At 42.3% G+C, this 22,699-nt stretch overlaps 1 protein-coding gene across 1 annotated transcript in view; it reads right to left on the bottom strand.

The window, feature by feature from the left end:
• RYR3 (ryanodine receptor 3) overlaps positions 1 to 22,699 on the bottom strand; it is a 357,957-nt gene that overhangs the window by 296,187 nt on the left and 39,071 nt on the right. The window contains 2 exon segments of the mRNA XM_032593518.1: positions 1,594 to 1,672; positions 3,967 to 4,041. Of these exon segments, the coding sequence (XP_032449409.1) occupies positions 1,594 to 1,672; positions 3,967 to 4,041 (154 nt within the window).

Genomic DNA, 22,699 nt, shown 5'->3' with positions numbered 1-22,699 from the left:
ACCAAAGTGACGTGGTAAACCAATGAGGGAGAAAAACATGAGATCCAGGAAACATGGAATCTAGGAGAGAGGCCAAGGACATCTCCTAGATGACGGTGGATGTTTCTATAAGAGGACACTGATAGAACAGCCAATATGATTGAATCCCATCAGGGGAAAGTTTCAGTTCTATAGAACAGTTTGAAATGAATGAGCGATTGGGTCACAGAAAATAAAGCAAACGATTCTCTCAAAAAGCCTAAAGTCATTCTACCAATGTCAGCAGAATGAACGTATAGGACTTTTCTGATTACATGCTCTAAGACTGACAGCTGGTTTATATATAGTGGTCAACTTACAATCAGTGAGTGTGGCATTTCACTCATTTTGTAATCATCAGCAAAGGTTGACAATACCTTAGAGGAAATTATATTTTAAGAATAACACTTTAGCTGAAAACAAAGCAACCTCAAATCAAATGCAAGTATTATCTCATTTTAAGAGAAAAAGCATCATGGAGCCCACTCTTGTGCTTTGTACAAAAATGAGAAGTGGAGAGGCAGGGCTTCTCCTCAGGAATTCTCAGACATCCCTGAGCACAATGCAGAGATGGCAGGCACACATCGTTAAAACTTCATTTTTTTTTTCCTAGATCATCTGTAAAATCAGACAATCTGGATCATTCCCTTATGAACTGACACAATTTTGGAACAACATGTAATTTTGCCCTTTGGCTACCCAACAATGGAACTTCCTGTCATGGTATGAAAGATTGTATTCAAATTAGACTCTTCCTGCAGTGTGACCTAGGATGTTTTCTCTTCTCTGGCCTTTGTTCCTATCCTTTTTCCAGGCCTGGGGTTTCTGCTTTAGAGCAGGTTCTACCCAACCTTCTTCCAGCAAATTCTCATTCAGTTTGAGCTAACCTGAAGTAATTTCTGCCATTTGCAACCAAGAATCCTGATTGATACATAGCCCAACCTGTAAGTGGAGCAGATATTCCATATACATTGTCCTTGAAGGATGGTCATATTACCTATGAATATTTCCAGCCACACCGAGCACTCTACATCCCAGGGCCAGCTGCTATGGTGGTGGATAATTGCAGATATGGCAAAGTAGTTTTTTTCATTGGGGTGAAATGTGTTTCCTTTCAACTTCTATCCCATTGCTCCACTGGTCTATGGAATAACCCACAGCAAGTCAGACCCTTCTGTGACACCGTAACTATTAAGTATGTATAGTTATGTTGGTCCTCTCTTCTTCATTTCTGGTTTCCAGGGAGAATCTGCATCATGGTCACCACCTTTCTTAGCATCCACCTCCTGACTGTCAGCATTTTTGACTGACCTCAAAACAAAACAAAACACAAGCCAATGTTTCCCAAAGTATGTGACTGTGGCGAAAGCATTATGTTGTCCTTCATTCTTAGTTACTATGTCTCCATCACACGTTGTTTCTTTCTTATTCCCCTAAATTTTATCAGACCTATTCCTTGACCCCACTGGTTGCTTGGTTTGGAATCCCCAATGAAGAACTTATTATTCAGTATCCTTCTCAAAAGCCCTTAGCCCAAGACCCAAGTGAACAGGAGATCTGGGAACGTTGACTTACCTGTGGCATGTTCCCGTAGACCTACATCAAAGGCAAGTTTATCTGTCTGGGATCTTGATGTGGTCAAACATGTTAGATACTGTGAAACAAGAGCAGATGCTAGTGAAGTCATACTCTTCTATCAGGTCTTGGCATCTCACCACTAGTTGGCTTCCAGTTGTCAATTTCAATACTGAGCTACTGTATAAAGGGCTCATTTACTGTATTCAATGGTATAACACATTTGAGATATACTTTTAATAGTATATTTAAAATCTCAAAGATGTTCTTCTCTGGTGACCCAGTGATTTAACTTCTAGGACTATATGCTACAGATATAAGTTTGAAGTTAATATTTCAAACAGATTTAATATGCTTTAGTTCAAAGATACTGAGAAACTTTTAAATTGGAGACAATATAAATGGAACATCTACAACCAACAATAATGCAAAAGTTAATAAACTTTGGTCCTTCATTTTATGAAATATGTTACCATTAAGAGTATTTATCCAGAGTGTGTAATAGCATGGAACATATGCAAAACAGCACAATTAACAGGTACACAAAACTTAAATGTCTGGCAAGTAGGCTAACAGGAATTACACCAAAATGATATCTGAAGTTCTCTTTGGACAGTGAGATGGACCATGATGATTCCCCTACTTGTATTTATTTTGGTTTTCCAACTTTCTATGAGCTTCAGGACTTCTCAATGTGTATGGGATCCCCTCCCCCCCAACCCCCCCGCCACTGATTATAAAAATGCATGTGCATGTAAAACTTAACATTGATATTTAAAATAATAATGGAAAAAAGCCATGGCCTGTTCCTTGCCCCCTTTACTGGCAGGCACAGTGGCTGATCTTAGAATCAAACTGGTTGGCAGATATGCACTTGAAATGTGGTTTCTGAGTTCTACTTCTACTTCTCTGCAACAGATAAATGGAGAATCATTGCATTGTCCAAAATCCTATGTCACAGGCTTCATTCTCAGAGCTACTCCTAAAAAGAACTAGCTAGTAGAGAGTTTATGTTAACTGTGAATCCAAATTTTTCTGGGCCTGGGGGACAGTAAATATAATAATAAATCACATAATCCTTCACATCTCTACCATGCTTTTAGCCCAAGTTGTCAAAGCCACAAGAGGCATGCTGTTTGAGGTTTTGTTTAGTCTGTTCAGGTAGGAAAAGAGAGGTATTAAGGTTTTATTTACCCTATGGATAAGCACCAGGTTCTGAAAGATACATGATCCCATCTCAGTTCTAGACATCATCAGGATACAAAGTTTCCCCACTCTCTAAATGTCCCCATCTCCTGCTCCTATAACCTTCCATTTGGTCACTTTTGTTCTCTGTCCTCTGCCATGAAAGACTACAACAGAAGAATGTTCAGGCTGAAAAGGTCAACTTCTTACCAGTCCTCAGGAAGAAAAAAAAAAAAAAAAGCCGCCATAAATAAATTATTTAAGAGCCAGCTGCAGCTCCTGCTGCCAATCTGACAGTTCAAGCTTTGAGATGAACTGTGAGCATACTGCAGGTGTAAATGTGTGAAAACGAAGTCTTGAATTAATGTAACATTTTCCACTTGGGCCAGAGAAAGAAGACGAACCTCCCTTACACTGATACAAGTGACGATGAGCAATACAGGGATGGAAGCAAGCAGGATTAGAGCTGGCACAGGATTAGAGCTGGTTACATTCGACTGAGATCACCATAGTCTCCTTAACGTGCCCTGCAAAAGTTCTACAGTATCCAGATTTTTCTAATTATATTTACTTAAAACTTGAACACTTTTTCTCATGTTACACTGAGTTAGCACCATTTTGGTTAGTTCCGGTTCCAGACCCCTAATTAGTTACAGCTCAATGAGCTTTCTGTGACGGCTTTGCTCCTTATCTTCCTACAGCCTCTGGATTAACATAATACCTTCCAATTATTCCAGGACTGAAGGCAATGGATACCATCCCATTTCCGTTAACTAGCAGAAGAGTAGAAATTTCATAAAAATCTCATTTGATTTTTCTTCTCTGTTGGTTATCCTTATATGCTTAACGAATTATTTCATGGTTTATTTCCTCATCAGTTGAACAAATATTTATTGAGCATCTAGTATAAGGTACTGTCCTTGATAGGGTTAGGTTTAGTTAAATTAAAAAAAAAAGACAAGGTCCTTTTTCTTCCCAGAGTGGGGAGGAGAGTGGTTAGACATTAGGCAAATCCCTAATTGCAAAATGAGTAAGTTATATGAAGAAAATGCAAAGCAATAATGTTTACATTCCAAATTACTTGTGTGTTAACATAATCTAGATGCTTGTTGGTTTCCTATACTTCCTCCCTTCTTCATCTTTTTCCTCCTCCTCGAATGGTGAAAGCGGACATCCAGATGTGCTTACCATTCCGCTGAAGGAGTGCCGCAGGAGAATCGCGTGGCCATATAGCAGGGTCCTGTGGCCACCCCCTTGTGCTGCCTGTGGGGAAGGACAAGGAAAAATGTCAGCACGGGCCGCTTGTGGCCCCCTCTAGAGCAAAGCAGGACAAGAATTCTGAAAGACAGACTACAAAGGAAAGACCCATTGCAAAGCTCCCCAAGAATTCATTCTAGAAGCGAGTGGCCAGCCTATGGGCGAGGGGGAGACTGGTGACCACAGCCATGCAACATCCTTGGGAGAGGGTGTGTAGGGCCAAATCTGTTCTTAGAAAAGTCCCCTGCCCAGGATGAGCAGAAACCCGAGCTGTTCTACCAGAGAAGCGTGTAAATGAGATAGGTACTGCTTACCTTCCTTTGAAACTTCTCAGAAGCATTCGAGAGTGAGAGAGAGAAACAAATGTAACTATAGCCTAGCGACAGAAAGGCAGCTTGGGGGACAGGCATATGGTCACATTCTGTGCCCTGTGGTCTTTTCCCTTCAAGGCATGTGGCCTTCTGCACCATCACTTAAAGGGGTCCTATTTACCCAGATCTCACCATTGCAGACAGCTCTGAAATGCAGGACTTTCAAAGGGCAACCAGCAGTGCAGAAATGGACCCATCAGCTGCAGGACCATCTCGGTACCTTCTCTGTCACCCCAGGTAGCTCCACTTTGGCTGTTCACTCAGTGGCAACCCACCCAGTGGGAGACGCACAAGCAAAGAGACAACTCAACATAAAGCTGCTGTGTCTGCTTCTTTTTCCCTTCATCTGTCTGATTCACCCACCATGGTCTGAACCCAACAGTACATGATAGGAGACAAAACTATTATTTATTGTCGTTATTCCTGAGTTGGTAACATGACAACATTGAAATCCACAAAGAAGTCCTAGAATTTGTTGGTATCCGCTTTTTCGACCTTTTGCCTAAATCCCTTCCCCATCCTATTACCCTGCCCTGAGACACAGTCAAATAATTTTGATCACACATACCCCTTAGGAAAAGATGTTTCAGCATAGGACCCCATCCCTAAATATGCACAAAAAACATCCAAAGCCTGAGATGAAAGTTAATCCTAACGAGAAATTCTAACATTTTCCTTCTATATGCCAAGAGCACCTCTTAGGCACCGAATATTATTTAGACCTGCATACCAGCAACCACAGGGGCTAGTGTGAGGTGTGGTCCTCTCCTGTGCCTCCCCTCCCTCAGAGCAATGAGCAAAGAAGGCAAAAGCCGGTGGTATGGAGAGAAGGCACAGGTCTGAATAATAAGGTCTGGAGTAATTTTATTTCAACTCTATTTGGATTAAAAGAATCGCTCTGTTGAAGAGATAACTTTTCATGTCATACCAGGAGCCTAAAGAAAAGAAAAATGATAGACGGGGTATCATGTTTTTTAAAAAGCTGATAAGTATATAAAAAGGTGGCTGCACTTTCCTCACAGCTGCAGAGATATTTAAGGGCTCCCCAGACCTTAATACTGTGGAGCAACGAAATGTTCTTTGTACTATTTCCGAATTGCTAAAAATCATTCGAACTAACTTTAGTTGCTGTATTTCCAAATGCGTCAACAGCTACGTTAAAAGGAGTCACACCCAATCATTTCCACAGCCTGTCCGTCTGCTATTTTCCCTATTTTCCCTCCTGAACCAGTCCGATGTCTCAAACCGAACTACTGACGAAATGACATGTCCTGGTGTTAACTGTGGGTCACACCTTTGTCTTTGTTCCCATCGACTCAGTGAAGCATCTTAAAAGGAGCCCAGCGTTGCTGACCACAAAAAGTGGCACCCAAGAGCGTGTGTTCCCCCTCTTCTCTGGCACTGCTGCAAACATCTCCTGGCCCTCACAGCCTTTATTACGGCACCAACAGAAAAGCAGAGAGATGAAGCACAAGTGTCCCACTGGGACTGAATGGGGCAGCACCATGAAGAACACAGGAGGCTTCGCATCCCGATGCCTCCCTCTGCCACGGCAGTGCCTCGTTACACTGGTGAGCATCATCGATGGGTTATAGCAGAAGCTGCTGGACACTATTCCTCTGTGCTTGCTCTACCAGGCCTGGGGTGGAACCTGGGAACTGGCGCTTCTAACAAGCTCCAGGGGACAGGACCCTCATGTTGCTGGTCCGGGGATGACATTTTGAGGGCCACTTCCTAAGGAATGATCAAGCTTCAGTGCTTGCCAGAGTAGAGGCAGAGGCTTTGACAATCATCATCCCGGTGAGAGCTCCTATGGGTACACACCATGGGTAGGTACTTTCCAGAACATCGTGGCTTGTCATCAGGATTTTTCCAGGGAGGAATGATTGCCCCCACTGACAATGTGAGGAGTTTGACCATATATCCTAAGGCTGGATGTGGCTGGTGGTGGTAGCGGTGGGAAGTGACCTCACGGACAATTCCAGAACATGAGCCTATTTTGCTCTAGTTTTTATAATATATTCATTTGCCTACCGTATACAAAACCAGTGTAAAAAGCAACCAGGAAAGCAGGAGAGAAAGATACTTCCTTAGCTCTTAAAGGAAGGTGAATTGATACAGCAGGGATTTAAGGAGCCCTGAGCATACAGCAGGCACAGAACTATGCAAGGTGTTATACACGAACTATCTCATTTTAGACTTGCAATTAGTGCTGTGAAGTAACTGTAGTCATTATCTCCGTTTTTCAGCAATGCAAACTGAGGCTTTAAAAGGTGAAGTAACATGCTCCACGTCATAGGTTCCAAATACAGAGTTGGGATTTCACCGTATGCCATGTTGTCTCCATCTTGGTAGTCTGGTCTAGAAAGACTCGTGTAAAAAAAAAAACAAAAAACAAAACCATGTTGCAAATAGGAAACAAGCTGCCTGTTTAAAGAGGTGAAGACAAGGCGCATTGGAATAGACTCAAAGGGTAAGAAGGGTGTTGAGGGATAGCATTATTGAAAAGGTAGACCCTAACAGGTCAGAGTGTTGACAACCAATGAGGCTAAGAACGAGGCACACACACGAGCAGAGGCCTGTTGGTGGAAAGTATGAAGTGCACACGGGGACCAACAGATGATTCACTGGTTCGTTTTGGGGTCAGGTGAAATGAAAGGGAACACCTGGAAAAAAATGATGGCACAGGTACAGGGCAGTCAGATTATGGGCAGCCATGACTGTTCTACTGCTAATGGGACGCTGGTGTAGTTTTTTGTTTTTGTTTTTGTTTTTTAACTGGTGTAGGTTTTTAAAAGCAGAGGGTCACTGTCAAAAGCGTACCTTAGGAAGGTAACCCTGATTACACAGTGGTGGAAGAGCTGGAGGCATCAAACCCTGGGACAGAAAAGATCATTCATTCATTCAGTTCCTATGACAACAGGAGAGTGTGGAACCAAACATCTTGGCGTCACCCCTTACTCGCTTCTCCCTCTCATACTCCACAGTCAAGCCACCTCTGGTGCCATCTCTGAAATACATTCTACACCCAAGTTCTATACCCTGCTGCCAACACCAAGGACGCAGTATCCACCTCCTGCCAGGCTGCCTGGTACCCACCAGGACGGTAATAATGGTGCCCTAACTATGTTTCCTGCTGCAGCCACACCCCCACCCCCACCCCCTTTTATAGTCTGAGCCAACATGGCAGCCGGAGCCATCCTTTTAAAACTCTGTTACATCGTGTTACTTTCTCGCCCAACTTTCCCACAGGCACTCCCTCCCATCCACTGTGGCTCCGTTTCACACCTACAAGTGCAATGTCCCCACCATGGTCTCCAAGACCCTGCATCAGGACTTGGCAAATCTTCCCCATAAAAGACCAGACAGGGGGCACCCGGGTGGCTCAGTCAGTTAAGCGTCCATCTTCAGCTCAGGTCACAATCTTGCCGTGTGTGGGTTCCAATCCCTCATGGGGTTCTCTGCACTAAGTTCAGAGCCCACTTTGGATCTTCTGTCCCAACCCCACCCCCCGCTCCTCTGCCTGCCAACCCCCCCTGTGTCAAAAATAAACATTTTTTTTTTTTAAAGAAAAAAAAAGACAAGACAGTAAATACTTTAGGCTTTCCAGGACACATATGGTCTCTGTCATATAGTCCTTTTTAATTTCAACCAGCTTTTTCAAAACCGAAACCATTCTTACCTAGAGGGCTACCCATAAACAAGCCACAGCCTGGATGTGGCTGCTGGCCTTGGTTGCTGGTCCCTGTCGTCCTTGATCTGGATCCTTTCTACCTCTCTGACACCACGAGCGTGCGCTCCATCACTCCCTCTGCTCTAACCACACAGGCCCCTGCTCTGTTCTTCAGACAAGTATGCTGCTCCCTCCTACCCACAGGGTCTTGGCACATGTGTTCCCCTCTGCCTGGAATGCTCTCCCTCTAATATTCCTGTGGCTCATTCCCGGGCTTCATTCAGTTCTGCGCTCGCATTTCTCATTTGGAGAAGCCTTCTCTGATCACCCTTCCTAAAGGAAAAATCACCCTTACTCTGTCATAGTGTGCTGTCTCATTTCTTGAGGCATGTATTATTAGCTGATATGAATTCACGTTATTTCTGATATGTATCTATCCTCCTCTACTCCCCAGGATATAAGCTTCATGAGTCTGTTGTATTCTCTGCCACAACAGCACGTTTATCAGTGCCGGGCAAACAGTAGGCACTCGTTCATATTTCCTGAAGAAATAAATAATAATTACATCAAGTGGTCCTTTTGTCTCCCTTTTATGGATGGGAAAAGATAAACTTTCCCATAATTGGCTTGTAAGAGGTGAGTGGGGATTTGAACTTGGATCCAACTACAAACTCTACTAACTCTTTCCACAGTCTGACCCTACTTTTGGACTAACATTCCAGGAAGGATGTATTACGGTACACAGAAGACTGCATGAACCTGCTCACAGGGGATTCAGACCGTAAGACTCTGAGGCAGCATTGGGATGGCAGTCCTGTCCCTCCATGAGTGGCCATAGCTGTCCCCAACGGCAGGAGGAGACTATGTGGTACCACCTCATAGCACGGGGGTGGGGCAGGGTAAACCTGGGAAAGGGTCCTGATGCCACATCCAGAGGAAAAATACTCCACTAGATCATTAATTCAATTGTCTTGCTTGTATTTCTTTTAAGTTTGTTTATTTATTCTGAGAGAGACAGACACAGTGCAAGTCGAGGGGCGGGGGGAGGGGGCTGAGAGAGAGGGAGAGAGAGAATCCCGACCAGGCTCCACACTACCAGCACAGAGCCCGATGCGGGGCTCGAACCCACGAAGCTGTGAGATCATGACTGTGCCCAAACTAAGAGTTGGAGGCTCAAGCAACTGAACCCCCCAGGTGCCCCTTCTTGCTTGTAATTTTAAACTTAACTACATTACTGACATTTCTTTTGGTGGATACCAGAAAACACTGCCTCCCAGTGAGATAAACCTGTTATGGCCACAGAGGGGGAACAGTGATTCTCTCTAGCCACACGTAAGTATTTCAAGATATTTTAAGCGATCTTCTTTTCCAATCTGGAACCCCAAGTTCCTCTTTGGGGACCCCAGGCTCTGGGTAGGCTCCTTGGTGAATGTCACAGAACACATGAAGGCTTCAGTTGCCACCTTCCTGGGAAGTTTGTAGGGCATGAGATCATCTGTTGGATGTGCCTGTGCACGCTTTCATTTTCCTTTTCTTCTCTATCCCACTCTGTTCTACTTTTAGGCTATCAAAGAAAGAAAGAAGCCTTTCTAGAAGGTCACAGAGCAATAGTTCCTGGACAGACTGGAGGCCCCCCACAGTGCCCAGGACGATTACATTTCCTCAGATACAACTGACAACTAATAATGATGCCATATAAGTAAAAACAAACCAACCAAACACCCCATTAACCTAACAGTACCCCTAACAGTACAAACGAAAGCAGGTAACTCAGTACTTTCAGTAAGAAAACCATTAAAGATTCTATTCACAACTGATAAAAAAAAAAAAAAAAGTAATAAATTTTTCAGGAATTTACTTAGAGGAGTTAAACCTTTAGAATGAAACCACAAACCTTTATTCTATAAAATGTAATTTGATTTGGTGAAATATTAAGGTGTACAAGGAGAATACCAATATTGGTAAATGCCTGTTCTTCTAAACTTAACTTACGGATCTAATGCAGTTTTAATAATTCTAATGGAATATTTTGGAATTCAGCAGAGTTGCTAAAAATTCACCAGGAAATAGAAGCAGTAAGAAATTTTTATTCTGGGGCACCTGGGTGGCTCAGTCAGTTAAGCAGCCAACTTCAGCCCGGGTCATAGTCTCATGGTCTGTGGGCTTGAGCCCTGAGTCAGGCTCTTTGCTGACAGCTCAGAGCCTGGAGCCTGTCTCAGATTCTGTGTCTCCCTCTCTCTCTGCCCCTCCCCCACTCACACTCTGTCTCTCAAAAATGACTATTAAAAAAAAAATTATTCTGAAAAGGAACTAAGTTTTAGCAAATGTTGTGAAGTAAAATTAATTCATTCTGGTATGGTTCAAAAAGAAGAATGTAGCACAATCTAGGCAGTCCATAAACAAGTACCAAGGATAGCATGTGATAAGACAGATTTTTAGTACAATGGGCAGGGGGAGGCATGATTATTAAACAAATTTCTCTGTGATATGTGAACAGCAAATCAGAAAAGCATTCAGTAAGATCCACAGGAAATATAAAAGATTCTGGATGGATAACAGAATTAAATATTTTATTTTAAAATTAAATTCTAGAACGAGCACATAATAGAATAGTCCACCATTCCTTTACAGAGCTAACACTTATGTATGTTTGAAGTAACAGATGCGCTCAAAGGCAACAAAAAACAGATAAGATTGTACAAAGATGACTGGACTTGAGAACACTGCAAACACTGAATAGATTTCAGAATACTTTGTATCACTATGACAAATGGGTTAACATCTTGTTGAAATATAAGAAAAAAACTAAGCCTCAAGTAAAGAAAAAGGCAAAGGAGATGAATAAATGATTCATATCAGGAATAAAGTTAAAATATATGGAAGGGACTTTATCTCTTCTAGTAAGGAAAGGAGTGACAATTAAAGAAAGCATTTTTTAGACATCATTTTATATCAACTAAATTTGCGAAAATGGGGAAAACACAATGCTGTCTGAGCTGCAGTTTAGCTGGTGTGATCCCGTACGAGGGGACACTGGAGCGCAACTCTTGCATGGCAATGTGGTAGTACATAAAAGAGCCATAAAGAGGTCTGTAGCCTTTGCTGTAGTCATTCCACTTCTGGGAGTAATTCAAGACAAGCAAAGAAGTATGCACCCTGTTGTGATAAGAGCATTATAATGGAGGCAAACCAAACACCTGGAAAGAGCCTAAATATCCAAAACAAAAATTGTGTCTCGAAGTCATGGGCTTCTTTAGGAAGTTCTATCCATAGCCATTAAAGAAGACAATCACAGAGGCTCCCAGAAACAGAAAAATGTGTGCAACATGCCGCCCGTGAAAAAGGCAGAATGCAAAATGCCTTTGACTGTTATGCATCTGCAAGAACGATAAAGAATCTAAAAAAAATCAACTAGCCATTTGGTTGGCTGCGGAACCATTTGAGTTCAAATTTTTCACCCTACTAGCCTGACATTTTAATAAAAAACGCATTTGTGTTGGGGGCAAAAACTGTTGCATGTGTTTAAAGACGTGGAATGCTACAAAAGTGTTTTGTCTCCTCATGACAACTTAAGTTGCTCAAAGATGTCATTAGCTTGCCAGAACTTTCCCTGCCTGAAGGGCTGATGGCAACACACAGCAGGGGGCCTTCTTTTTGGCACTAATCCAGAGACTAGCTCTTCTCTGTTGTCAAGTGGAAACACCAGGGAGGAAGTCTTTAGCCAAGACCCCTCTGACTCCCTCCTCATTCCTTCAGGCCCAGGTCCAGACTCCTGAGGAAAAAAATCTCTCACCGCAGAAAGTCACTTCTGCTGGGATCCCAAACACACTCGTTCTTCTGACTGCTCTTTGAGGAACCTTCACCTTGGATCCCATCCTGATTCCTGGAGACGTGCTTCCTACACTCTTCCATGCTTCCAAGGCTGCCTCCCCTCCTGCATCAGATTCCAGGCCTACCTTCCCCTATTGTCATAGGCCAGCCCATTACCCACCTCTGACCAAACTCTCAAGTCCTCACTTTTCTAAAAGGGGTGGGCAGAGAGGACTGGGCAATACTTCCAGAGCTCAAAGGACAACAAAGGAACTGATGGGCATTTTCCAACCAGGTCTGAGATTGTAAACTCCTGGTAACAGGGACAATTTTTGCTCTTTAACAATAGTTAAGTAGCCCATTAAAATTTAAAAAGTGTCACCCGGGGATGGGAGGCCACATGCACAGATTAGTTTGACTTATGCTTTAAAGTCAGAGTTGGAGGGGGGGCACCTGGGCGGCTCAGTTGGTTAAGTGTCCGACTTTGGCTCAGGTCATGATCACACAGTTCATGAGTTCGAGGCCTGTATTGGGCTCTGTGCTAACAACTCACAGCCTGGAGTCTGCTGCAGATTCTGTGTCTCCCTCTCTCTCTGCCCCTCCCCTGTTCATGCTCTGTCTCTGTCTCAAAAATAGATAAAAACATTTAAAAAATTTTTTAAAAAAAAAGAAAAACCAACATTGGTACCTGTTTTTGCTGACCAAAAGAAATATAAAGGGGATTTACTATTTCTCACACACATCTACATAGGTTATCACAAACTGTGAGATTATGACCTGAGCTGAAATGAAGAGTCAAGAGTCGGAGGCTTAACCGACTGAGCCACCCAGGCACCCCAAGGGAGCATTCTTTTATTTTGACAACTTGATTTTCTATTTGTAATGGGATGGTGCATATGGACCTGAAACTCCTAGTCAGAGGAGGCTGAACCACTGGCTACAGAAGGCCACACGTCCAGGAAAGAATCACCCTAAGGGGTTTCCCCCATAAGAAATCCTTCACGTGAGTCTGGGGCAACTCAACCAAGACAGCACAGGCCTTTAAGGTAAATGTACTTGAAAAGAAGCCGTACTCTTGGCATTGCTCGTGGGCCTCTCGGGATACCATTAAAAACTGAAATAATGAAACAATTTTAATGAAGTATAGAAAAGAGGAGGAGGGTGTGGCATCTGACAGCCGTACTTCCCCACGTTCAGTGATCATGGCAGTCTCCCCAGTTGCCTTTCCAAAAACACAGGCCCACATGTCAGAGGCTGTGAGGCACAATAGGACCCCCAGAGAAAAGGCTGACTCCAGTTGGCTGAAAGCCAATGGGAGTCACTGCTCCTTCTGCTAATGCTCTTGCGGCAAGGTAAGCAGGGGGACGGGATTCCAGGGAGCTCCGCCTCCCACACCCTCACTGCTTCCCCCTCCCATCACCACGTGTGACAGGACTGAAGAGTGCAATGTCCCAAAAGCTTTGTATAAAACCAGGCTACTGTCCTTTCCTTCACTCTTCAAGTAGGGAGAACACAGTCCATCCCCAGCCACGTACCACGAATGCCAAATTTACCATTCCCACAGTTTATAATTCACTCAATTCAGCCAAGCCCTCCTCTTAGAAGCACACAGAATTATTTTTCTTGAGTAAGAAGATTCTGGAAATCTCATTTTTGTTCAGGTCATTAATTTCCCAGCCACATGGAAGTGTTTCAGGACATAAAGATGAAGGGCCACAGTCTGATTTGAGAACGTTCTGGGTCAGGAGCGCCCTCTCCAGCAATAACCTGTACAGCAGGGAGCTATTCTGTTTCAGCAAAAAGCCCCTCTGACACAGATCTGGCCCAAATCTTGCACATATTTCGGTAAGTGAAGTCTGAGAGATGGCTCACATGACCTAGGGGCTGTGGAGGGGCTTCCGTGGTGACCCGGAGTTCATGAGTTCCTATGAGAATTTTTAAACTTCTAAGAAAGAAGAGTCCCTGCATGGTGTACACGTAATCCCTGAACGCACGGCTGAGAAGACCTGAGAAATCTCCTGTTAAGTCTCTAAAAGTAAGTTTTTGATCCATGAGAACCTATGTAGATGTGTATAACCATTTCCCTCACTCCCTCCCAATCTGAGGAGTTTGGGAAACAAACCAAATTACTCTGTGAGGTTCCCACCAGGGCTAGGATTTTACAAACACTGATTGTGCAACAGAAAGATAACCATTCTCCACGGAGGAGAAAGAGCCTGTTGTTGAGATGCCTCCAATTCAGCACAGGGTCATTCTAGATACATCTGTGCTTTCCTTTGAACATAGATGTCCAGGGAAACCAGACAGCCAGAATGGCAGCTCTAACATGTGTTTATTTTTATGGTGTCTTTTAAGAGAGCAAATTGACAGGAGGTATCTGTCAGGGTATTACCGACATTTAGATTGATGGCAAGTATACTTTGGAAAGAGGTGAAGCAATCATTTTTTTCTCCGAATTAATGTTTCCCTCTCTATCCCACAGCTGGCTAACACACTTCTAAGAATCTGACATTGCCAAGTTCGTTCTTTACATAAAAGAACCCCAGCAGTTGGATTTGTTTTCCAGTAACTGCTCTGGTTTTTTATTTCAACCACCTACACATCATTCATCAGGCCTCTGATGAAATGGCAGACCAGCGGCCACATAGGGTCAAGACTAAGCACTCTGTCCAATCATTGCCTTTCATCCAAAGTAACATATACTGAGTATTTTCTACCAAGAGTTTAACATCTGAAAGGTCAGATTACCTTGGCATGAAAAATTGAATATGTCTCTAATCTACTATTTCTCCAGGGAAAAAATAGGAATAAGTTTTTTTCACAAAGCCACTGTTGAGTCCTACTGTGTGCAAACATTTCTACCCATGAGGGCTATGAGACAGAAGATGAAATCAATTCTATTTTGCTCTTTGATCCTCCTCCCTTTCTCCTGCACTCCTCAAACTATTTCTTTTCCTCTCTCGGATGCCCTTTCACATATTCCTCATACTGGTCTCATATCTGATCTTGCTGAACAGAGATCAACTCCATCCTACTCTCTATATCCATACAGCAAGCCCAGGGCCATATATCCAAGCAAAACAAACACACAGCCTAATCTGTTCTTGAAGTATATTAAATGGCCTTGGATGGAGAAGCCAATTCCTAAGAGTTCTGTGTATGTGTGGACCTGTGTGAAGATAGGAAACTAGGTGCCCCTAATACTTGCTATCTGCCCACAGACCATATTCTGCTCTGAGAACCATAGCACAATTCTTCTGAACATCTTACAGACTGATTCCAGACAAGTAGTTCTCAGTCCCACCTATCAATCAGAACCATGGGTAGAGTATTAAAAATGAAACCAAAGCAAGCCAAACAAACCAAAACCCTACAGCATAAAAGATTGGGCCATCCCCTAAGATTCTCATTCGGTAGGTCTGTGATGGCCTGGACTCTCAGGGTGGCTCTGATGCATGGCCAGCTTGGAGAGTCACCCTTCTGGGGTTTCTCAGTCACACTGGAGACTTCTCCTGAGTCATCTGTATGATATTTACAGTCAGCAAGTACTTCGCTGTTCTCTGAATTGTCTTTCTGGATGAGGGACTGATTTTCCTGTTAGCATTTCTCTAGAACCCCACCGAAGCAAAGAACAAATATGGTTGTTACCCCTTGTCCTTGATAGCTTTAATCAAACTAAAAAGTGCCTCTCTCTGCCTCTTAGCTCTGCTGCCATATATGTGGCAGATGGAAAGACAAAAATCTCTACTATAACATCTCTCTGGGGAGTCCCACTATCATCACCCCCAGATCCACCCATCTTCACCATGTTGCAGGTCAGCTAGATTCTTCCTGATATGCCTCACTCACATTCTGGACCTCCTTCCCCACCAGCCTGGACTCTACTGGGCCTGGAAAAAGATCAAGTTCATGGCAAAGAACAGAACAGGTTAGGGGGAAGTTCTTTTACTTTTCTGCTGTTACTGCTGGGTCACTCCTCTCCCTAGTCAGTCATCTCTGCTCTGTTTTTACTCTGGCTTCTGTGCTTCATTGGTCCCCTGCCCTTAAGAGTGCATAGCATCCCGCATCCTTATTTACAACATGCCACTTTTCTGTGTCTGCAAGGTTAATGTCTCTTCGAGGTGTTCTGACTCATGTAACACTTGAGCAGTACTATTCACATGGCTGCTTTCAAAAGCCCGCTTTTCAGAGGTCTAAGTGTTCCTGCCCCCAAGTAGCTCTCTGTCAACGAGAACAAAAAGAAGTCTTCTCCGCTGATCTGTGAATGAAAGCTAGGAATTGGATGGCACAAGCACCACTGGATCTATTTTTCTCCCTATTGTGCAGAGAGTAAATTCATCACACTGACACTGGAAGGATAACCTACGAAGACTGACAAGTAAAACCCAACTTCCCTTGAGCTGCAAGAGAAACTCTATGGGCAAGGGAAAGAAGAGATATTAAAATTAGCAGCAGCCATTTGTCGGAGGAGGGGAGCAGCTCAGAAACATGGAATATGGTTCACAATTTGAAAAATATAACCAAAAAATAAAACTCCAACTTCAGTTGTGCTGACCTTTGCCTCTTTTGATGGCTGGAGAAAAATCCATCAATCAATCATTTCCCAGTGGGTTTGGTAGTTACCCTAATGTGCTGACTTGGTACTCAAAATAACATGACAAGCAACAAAAAATAAAGAAAATAAAGAAAAAAATAAAAAGATCTCATTTTCAATAGCATCAAAAACAATAAAATATTTAGGGTTACGTTTAACCAAGGAGGTGAAAGTTACTTACACTGAGAAGCATATGACATTGATGAAAGAAACCAAAAAAGACACAAACCAGATGTAAAGATGACACCCTGTATTCATGGGTTGGAATAATCCATGTTAAAATGTCTACACTACCCAAAGTCATCTATAGATTCAATGAAATCTCTACTGAGGTTCCAATGACATTTTTCACAAAAGTAGAAAAAACAACTTAAAATTTATATAGACCCACAAAAGACCCCAAATAGCTAAAGCAATACTGGGAGAGAAAAACAAAGCAGTAGGCAACACACTTCATGATTTCAAGCTTTATTATAAAGATAAAGTAATCACAACAGTATAGTACTGGCATAAAAACAAATACATAAACCAATGGAACAGAATGGAGAGCTCAAAAACAAACCTACGCATATACAGTCAACTAATATTTGTCAAGGGAGCCAAGAATACTTGATGGAGAAAACACAGTCTGTTCAATAAATGATGCTGGAAAAATTGGATATTTAAATGTAAAAGAACAGAACTAGACCCCTATCTTAAACCACTCACAAAAATTAACTTGAGATGGATTAAAGACTTAAATGTAAGACCTGAAACCATACAACTCCTAGAAGAAAACAGAGAAAAGCTCCTTGATATAGATGTTGTCAATGACTTTTTTTTTGATAGGACACCTAAAACACACGCAACAAAATGAAAAAATAGGCAGGACTACATCAAGTTAAAAAATTGCACAGCAAAATAACCAACAAAGTGAAAAGGCAACCTACAGAATGGGAGAAAATACTAACAACTCATGCATCTGATAAGGAGTTAATGTCCAAAATGAATAAGGAACTCAAACTCAGTAGCAGAAAACCCTAAATAATCCAACTAAAAATAAGCAAGGGACCCAGGTATCTTTCCAAAGAAGAGATGAAAATGGCCAAGAGATACATGGAAAGGTGTTCAACATCATTCGTCATCAAGGAAATGAAAATCAAAACCGCAATAAGATGTCATCTTACACCTGTTGGAATGTCTATCATCTCCCCGTACCCCCTGAGCACCCCCCAAAAAAGATCAAATGTTGGTGAGGAGGCAGAGAAAATCAGTACCCTTCATGTACTATTGGTAGGAATGCAAATTAGTGCAATCACAGTGGAAAACAGTATGGAGGTTCCCCAAAAAATTTAAAATAGAACGACCATATGATCCATCAGTGCCATATCAGGGTATCTATCCAAAATAAATGAAATTACTATGTTGAAGAGTTACCTGCACTGCCATGTTCACTGCAATGTTATTTATAACAGTCAAGACATAAAAACAACCTAAGTGTCCACTGACAGTTAAAAAAGTTGTGGTGTCTATATACAATGGAATACTATTCAGTCACAAAATGAAGGAAAATCCTGCCATTTGTGACAACACAGATGGACCCTGAGAGCATTATGCTAAGTGAAATAAAACAGAGAAAGACAAAACTATATAATGGAATCTAACAAGAGGCAAACTCCTAGAAAAAGAGATGAGATTTATGGTTACCAGAGTGGGGGTTGGGGAACGGGGAATTAGGTACAGGTGGTCAAAAGGGACCAACTTCAGTTAGAAGATAAGTCAGTATTGAGGATGTAATGTGTAATATCATGACTATAGGTAATCCTGCTATATGGTATATTTGAAAGTTGCTGTGAGAGTAAATCCTAAAAGTTTTCATCACAAGGAAACAACAATTTTTAATTTATATGAGACAGTAGATATTAACTAAATTTACCATGGTAATAATGTCACAATATATGTATGTCATTATGCTGTATGCCTTAAACTTACACAGTGTTGTATGCCCATTTTATCTCAATAAAACTTTAAAGAAAAAGAATATTGCAGCTGATCTCTGCTTATTACTCTTACATCTTACAGACTGGGAGAGACTGTAGCTAATGTTCCTCAGAAATCACAAGAAGCAAACAGGTTATCTAACAAAGTCAAGTCCAAAGTGAGAGGCAGAGTCTGAGAGACAGATTGACTGACTTGCACCAAGGCAGCTATAAAAATTCCTGGTGACCTCTCCCTGCCTGTTAATCAATATGCATCTATAACTGTTTCTGAAGCTTGAAGAATCAAGGAAGTTCTTCCTTAATATCCTAGACAACAATGCCATGAAACCAGAAGACAGAAAAGGAATATAGTAGGTACTCCGTCAGTGTTTTTTAAATATAGAAAGCACAGTGCAGTCAATATAGGTACAGGCGATAGGAAATCTGTTACCTTAAAGGGGAAAAAAAACAGTTTACTAAGAGCTCACGTAAGGCAGGAAAAATTGAGAGGCTGGAATTACACAGGAGATACCATTGTGACCCTTATGGTCTTCAAAAACAGGAAGTACCACTAAGATGCTTGAAGTAATCTCTCTTTTGGTATCACACTAATATCTCCTCCAGTAGCCACGGCAGAGGCTATGAAGTATGCCTCCCCAACACCAGAGTGTGGTCTCTGACTTATTCCCCATGAAATGGAACCACAGTTGTCCAAATTCATGTGTGTGACAAAAGAATTAAGATGGGTCTGGGCCGCCTTGTTGCCATGTGGGAGCAAGGATGTTCTCAAAAACATCAGCTGTAATATTCAAAAGGCTAACATGTGCGCCCTCTGACCAAGCAGAAGGGATCTGGGCATCACAGAGAAAATGACGACTGTATTTTGGAATATGCAGGGTATTTGGAGAGAGACGTGGAAAATAAGATGATACTAAAACAAGGACAGCCATGATACATTGTGAGGAAAGGTCACTGTAATGTACAGTTGAGTTTCCAGCGGTCTTCAAGTCTTCTCAGTTCAAATTATTATAGTCCTATATTGATGTTATTTTTCAATGACTAGATTATAAAACAAGGACACAAATTAGAAAGACTGTTTAGTTGGTAGGAGAACTCTGGATAACGTGTTTGGCCCTTGCCACTGATTTGTTAACATGGTGACCCCTGCTGTCCCTTACTGATGAACTACCATGGCGATTACCTTAAAAAAAATCCATTCTGAAAAACTGTAGGGGCTCCATCTGGGACAGAATGCTGTGCAAGGTCTCATGGACTACAAACTGGACTTCCAGGAGCCGGGTGGCCCTAGCATCAGGGAGGTTGGGGACACTGGGGGTAGGGTGTCATCTCAGCCTGCCCCTGCTCTGGATGGGCAGGGGATGTGTGAGGAAAAGGTGGATTCAGCCCAAGACTCCTTTCCCAGATCAAGTGACTACATTTAGAGTAGATCTTATAAACACTTAAGTCTCTTGGAGGGATAGACACATGCAGGTTTGATAAAAACTGGATTATTTGGGGCTGGATATACCTGTGTGTGTGCTAGAACCTGAAGATAAATTAAAAGTAGCTCTTATTGGATGAAACATAGGTAAATGTCAAGGATGGAAAGGTCTTGATTACTTTGGCACATTTCTCAGGACACTGCAACTGCAATATCACTCTTCAAAAGAAGAGACTGGAAAAATTTAATACAAGAAATGAAAATAAAGTCTGTTTTTCTTCTGTTGGAATTACATTTTAGTAGATTACTACAGGGGAAAATAAATCAAGAAGGGCAGATACAAATAGATTCTTCTCATACAGGGGATAAGTTTGGAAAGACCAGTGCAAGTTGGGGAAATGCTGAGTGATGTCAGCAAAAAGAAAAATACCAAGGTTCATTAACAGAATTAAAATTAAGTTAATATATATTTCTAGAAGTGTACAAGTCCATGAGTGCTGAGGGACAGACAGACAAATGAGGGAAAGGGACCAGCAGGGCTGAGGAGTATTTTGCATTCCTGTGAGCACAAAAAATTAGGTGAAAGGAGTAATCAGTTGGAACTGGACCTCTCAGAACCAGGATTCAGCAGAGTGAACTTACCATTCCTGGTAAGCTCAATCTAAAAAAGTCTAATAAAAAATTACAAATGAAGTAAATAATGTTAGAGGTGAGGCAACCATGGCCTACCTAGGTAGCACCACTTGGGAGAGATACAGCAAGGAGTTTATGAGGGATCTGGGCCATAGGTAAAGATTGGGGTTATAAGACTAGGAAATGAAGTTCATTATCAACAGGTCAACCTGAGACTGCCTTCTTAAGAGGGCTTGGAAATACTGCCATCCTACTGTTTCTCCTACCAACTTCGACAAAAATCATGGATTTGTAGATCTCTATCTCTTTACCCTCCATACATCCAAGTGGCTGCCAGCAAGGAGTAATAAACAGGGAAACAGCAGTTGTTCATCCTCCTGGTGACCCAGGTCAATCGCCTAAGGTCAGAGAAGTGTGGCTCCTCCTACTGAGACTTGCCCCCAGGCCCTTTGCATCACCCTGGGGGCCAGGCCTGCCTGGGTGGGGTGTAGGAGTAGAACAGGCAATCAACACCACCACAAAATTTGCAACTTGGAGGAGAGCAAGAGATTCTGAAATGCACCTTGCTAAGTATTCACCCTCCATTCTCACCATTATTGGAAATCTCTAGAAACACGCAAATGGATCCATTTCAAGGCTGAGAGAAAGAATAGGAGTATGAGATAGTATACTATGCCAGGTCATCATTTCCCAAATTTGTACGAATCCTAAAACTGGATAAGGGTTTGCAACAATGTCCCTTTCCCAAGCTGCTATGGGAAAACCCCATGAGGGCAGGTCATAAATTTGCCAGGGTCATATCATGGGAAGACAGTTTTATAGACTACTGGGGCAAAATACCTGCTTCTCTCCCCTCTGTCACTGGGCAAGAATGGCAAGTAGAGAGTGCTACATTAACTTTGAGAGAGTCAGTGCCACCGCGTTCTCAGCTTGATTAAAGGTGCATCAGTAATTGCACTCCAGTACCTGTACCCATTGGTAAGATAAAATTTGAAGATTTCTGGACCCCAGCAATAAATCACAAATTCCTAATACCAAGTCATAAACTTAAAAAAAAATAAACTATTTAAATATATACACAGAAGTTTTTTTTAAAGTACTGCATTCAACTTAGTTTTCTAAAATCTCACCAAGAGCCATGAAAACAGGTATTTTCAGGAACAGTCCTGCCATGAGTTCCCATCATTGGTCCCAGACCACCCCGACAGCAGTATTCAGGGGAAGAAGGCAGAGGAGGCACCTTCTCATGCCAACTCCCAGAGGCAGTTCTTCAGCAAAAACCTGTTGGGTGCTGGCCACACGGACATGGGAACAGCCCTTAATTCATTCTTTAGAACAACGTCTCCATTCTCCTGCCTGCCACCCTCCACCTCATCAAAGTAGATAAGCAGCAGAAAAATGGGGGCAGAGAACCCAGCCTCCAGCCACACATCATTAATGACAAGGGAGCAGGCCACTCCTATTAACCCGCCTCTTCCACCTTTCTCTCCATAACAAACACAAAGGATGCACATAACCAGTGTCTAGAAACTCAGAAAATCCCTCCCCCACCCCCACCCCCTCGCAACAGAGGTGAGACCTGGAGTTATCTATCCACCAAGAAAGAGAACTACAACCAGCAAGGGCACCAACCCTCTGGGTTTCATCAGAAGAGAAGTTTGTAAAGCCAAGAGCTTTCAAGCCAAAACAGGTGTCTGGTGTTTGAGTAAAACTACTTAGAACCTGGAGTTCATAAGAAGAGGTCTTATGGGTTAAAAAAGTTCAAAAGCTGCTATGATTTCAACATCAGGAGCAAAAGTGATAATAAACATAGTGGCCAGTTTTACATTTTGCCCAGTAAGGGCATTTTTTTTTTTTTAAAGAAGAAAGTTATCACCTACATGATCACTATAATTTCAACAAAATGAATGAATCGATGAATCAACAAATCAATAAATAAACCCACTTGATAACCATCATCACAAAGACATAATCACAGAAAATAAAAAAGGTAGACTTCTCCATTCATAAAGTAACCTTAATGAGACAATCCCTATATTGTTATTTTCTTGCTGACTTGCAAATCATTTTTCCTAGGCAGATATGGGTCCCGGCACAGTGCCCTATGATGTTTAAGAGCCACTACTGAAGGGGCGGGTGCCTGGGGTGAATCAGTCAATAAAGTGTCTACTCTTGATTTTGGCT

This window comes from Lynx canadensis, chromosome B3 (genome assembly GCF_007474595.2).
Source record: "Lynx canadensis isolate LIC74 chromosome B3, mLynCan4.pri.v2, whole genome shotgun sequence".
In the NCBI taxonomy this organism is placed as follows: Eukaryota; Metazoa; Chordata; class Mammalia; order Carnivora; family Felidae; genus Lynx; species Lynx canadensis.
This window is presented reverse-complemented; position numbering and strand designations above follow the sequence as displayed.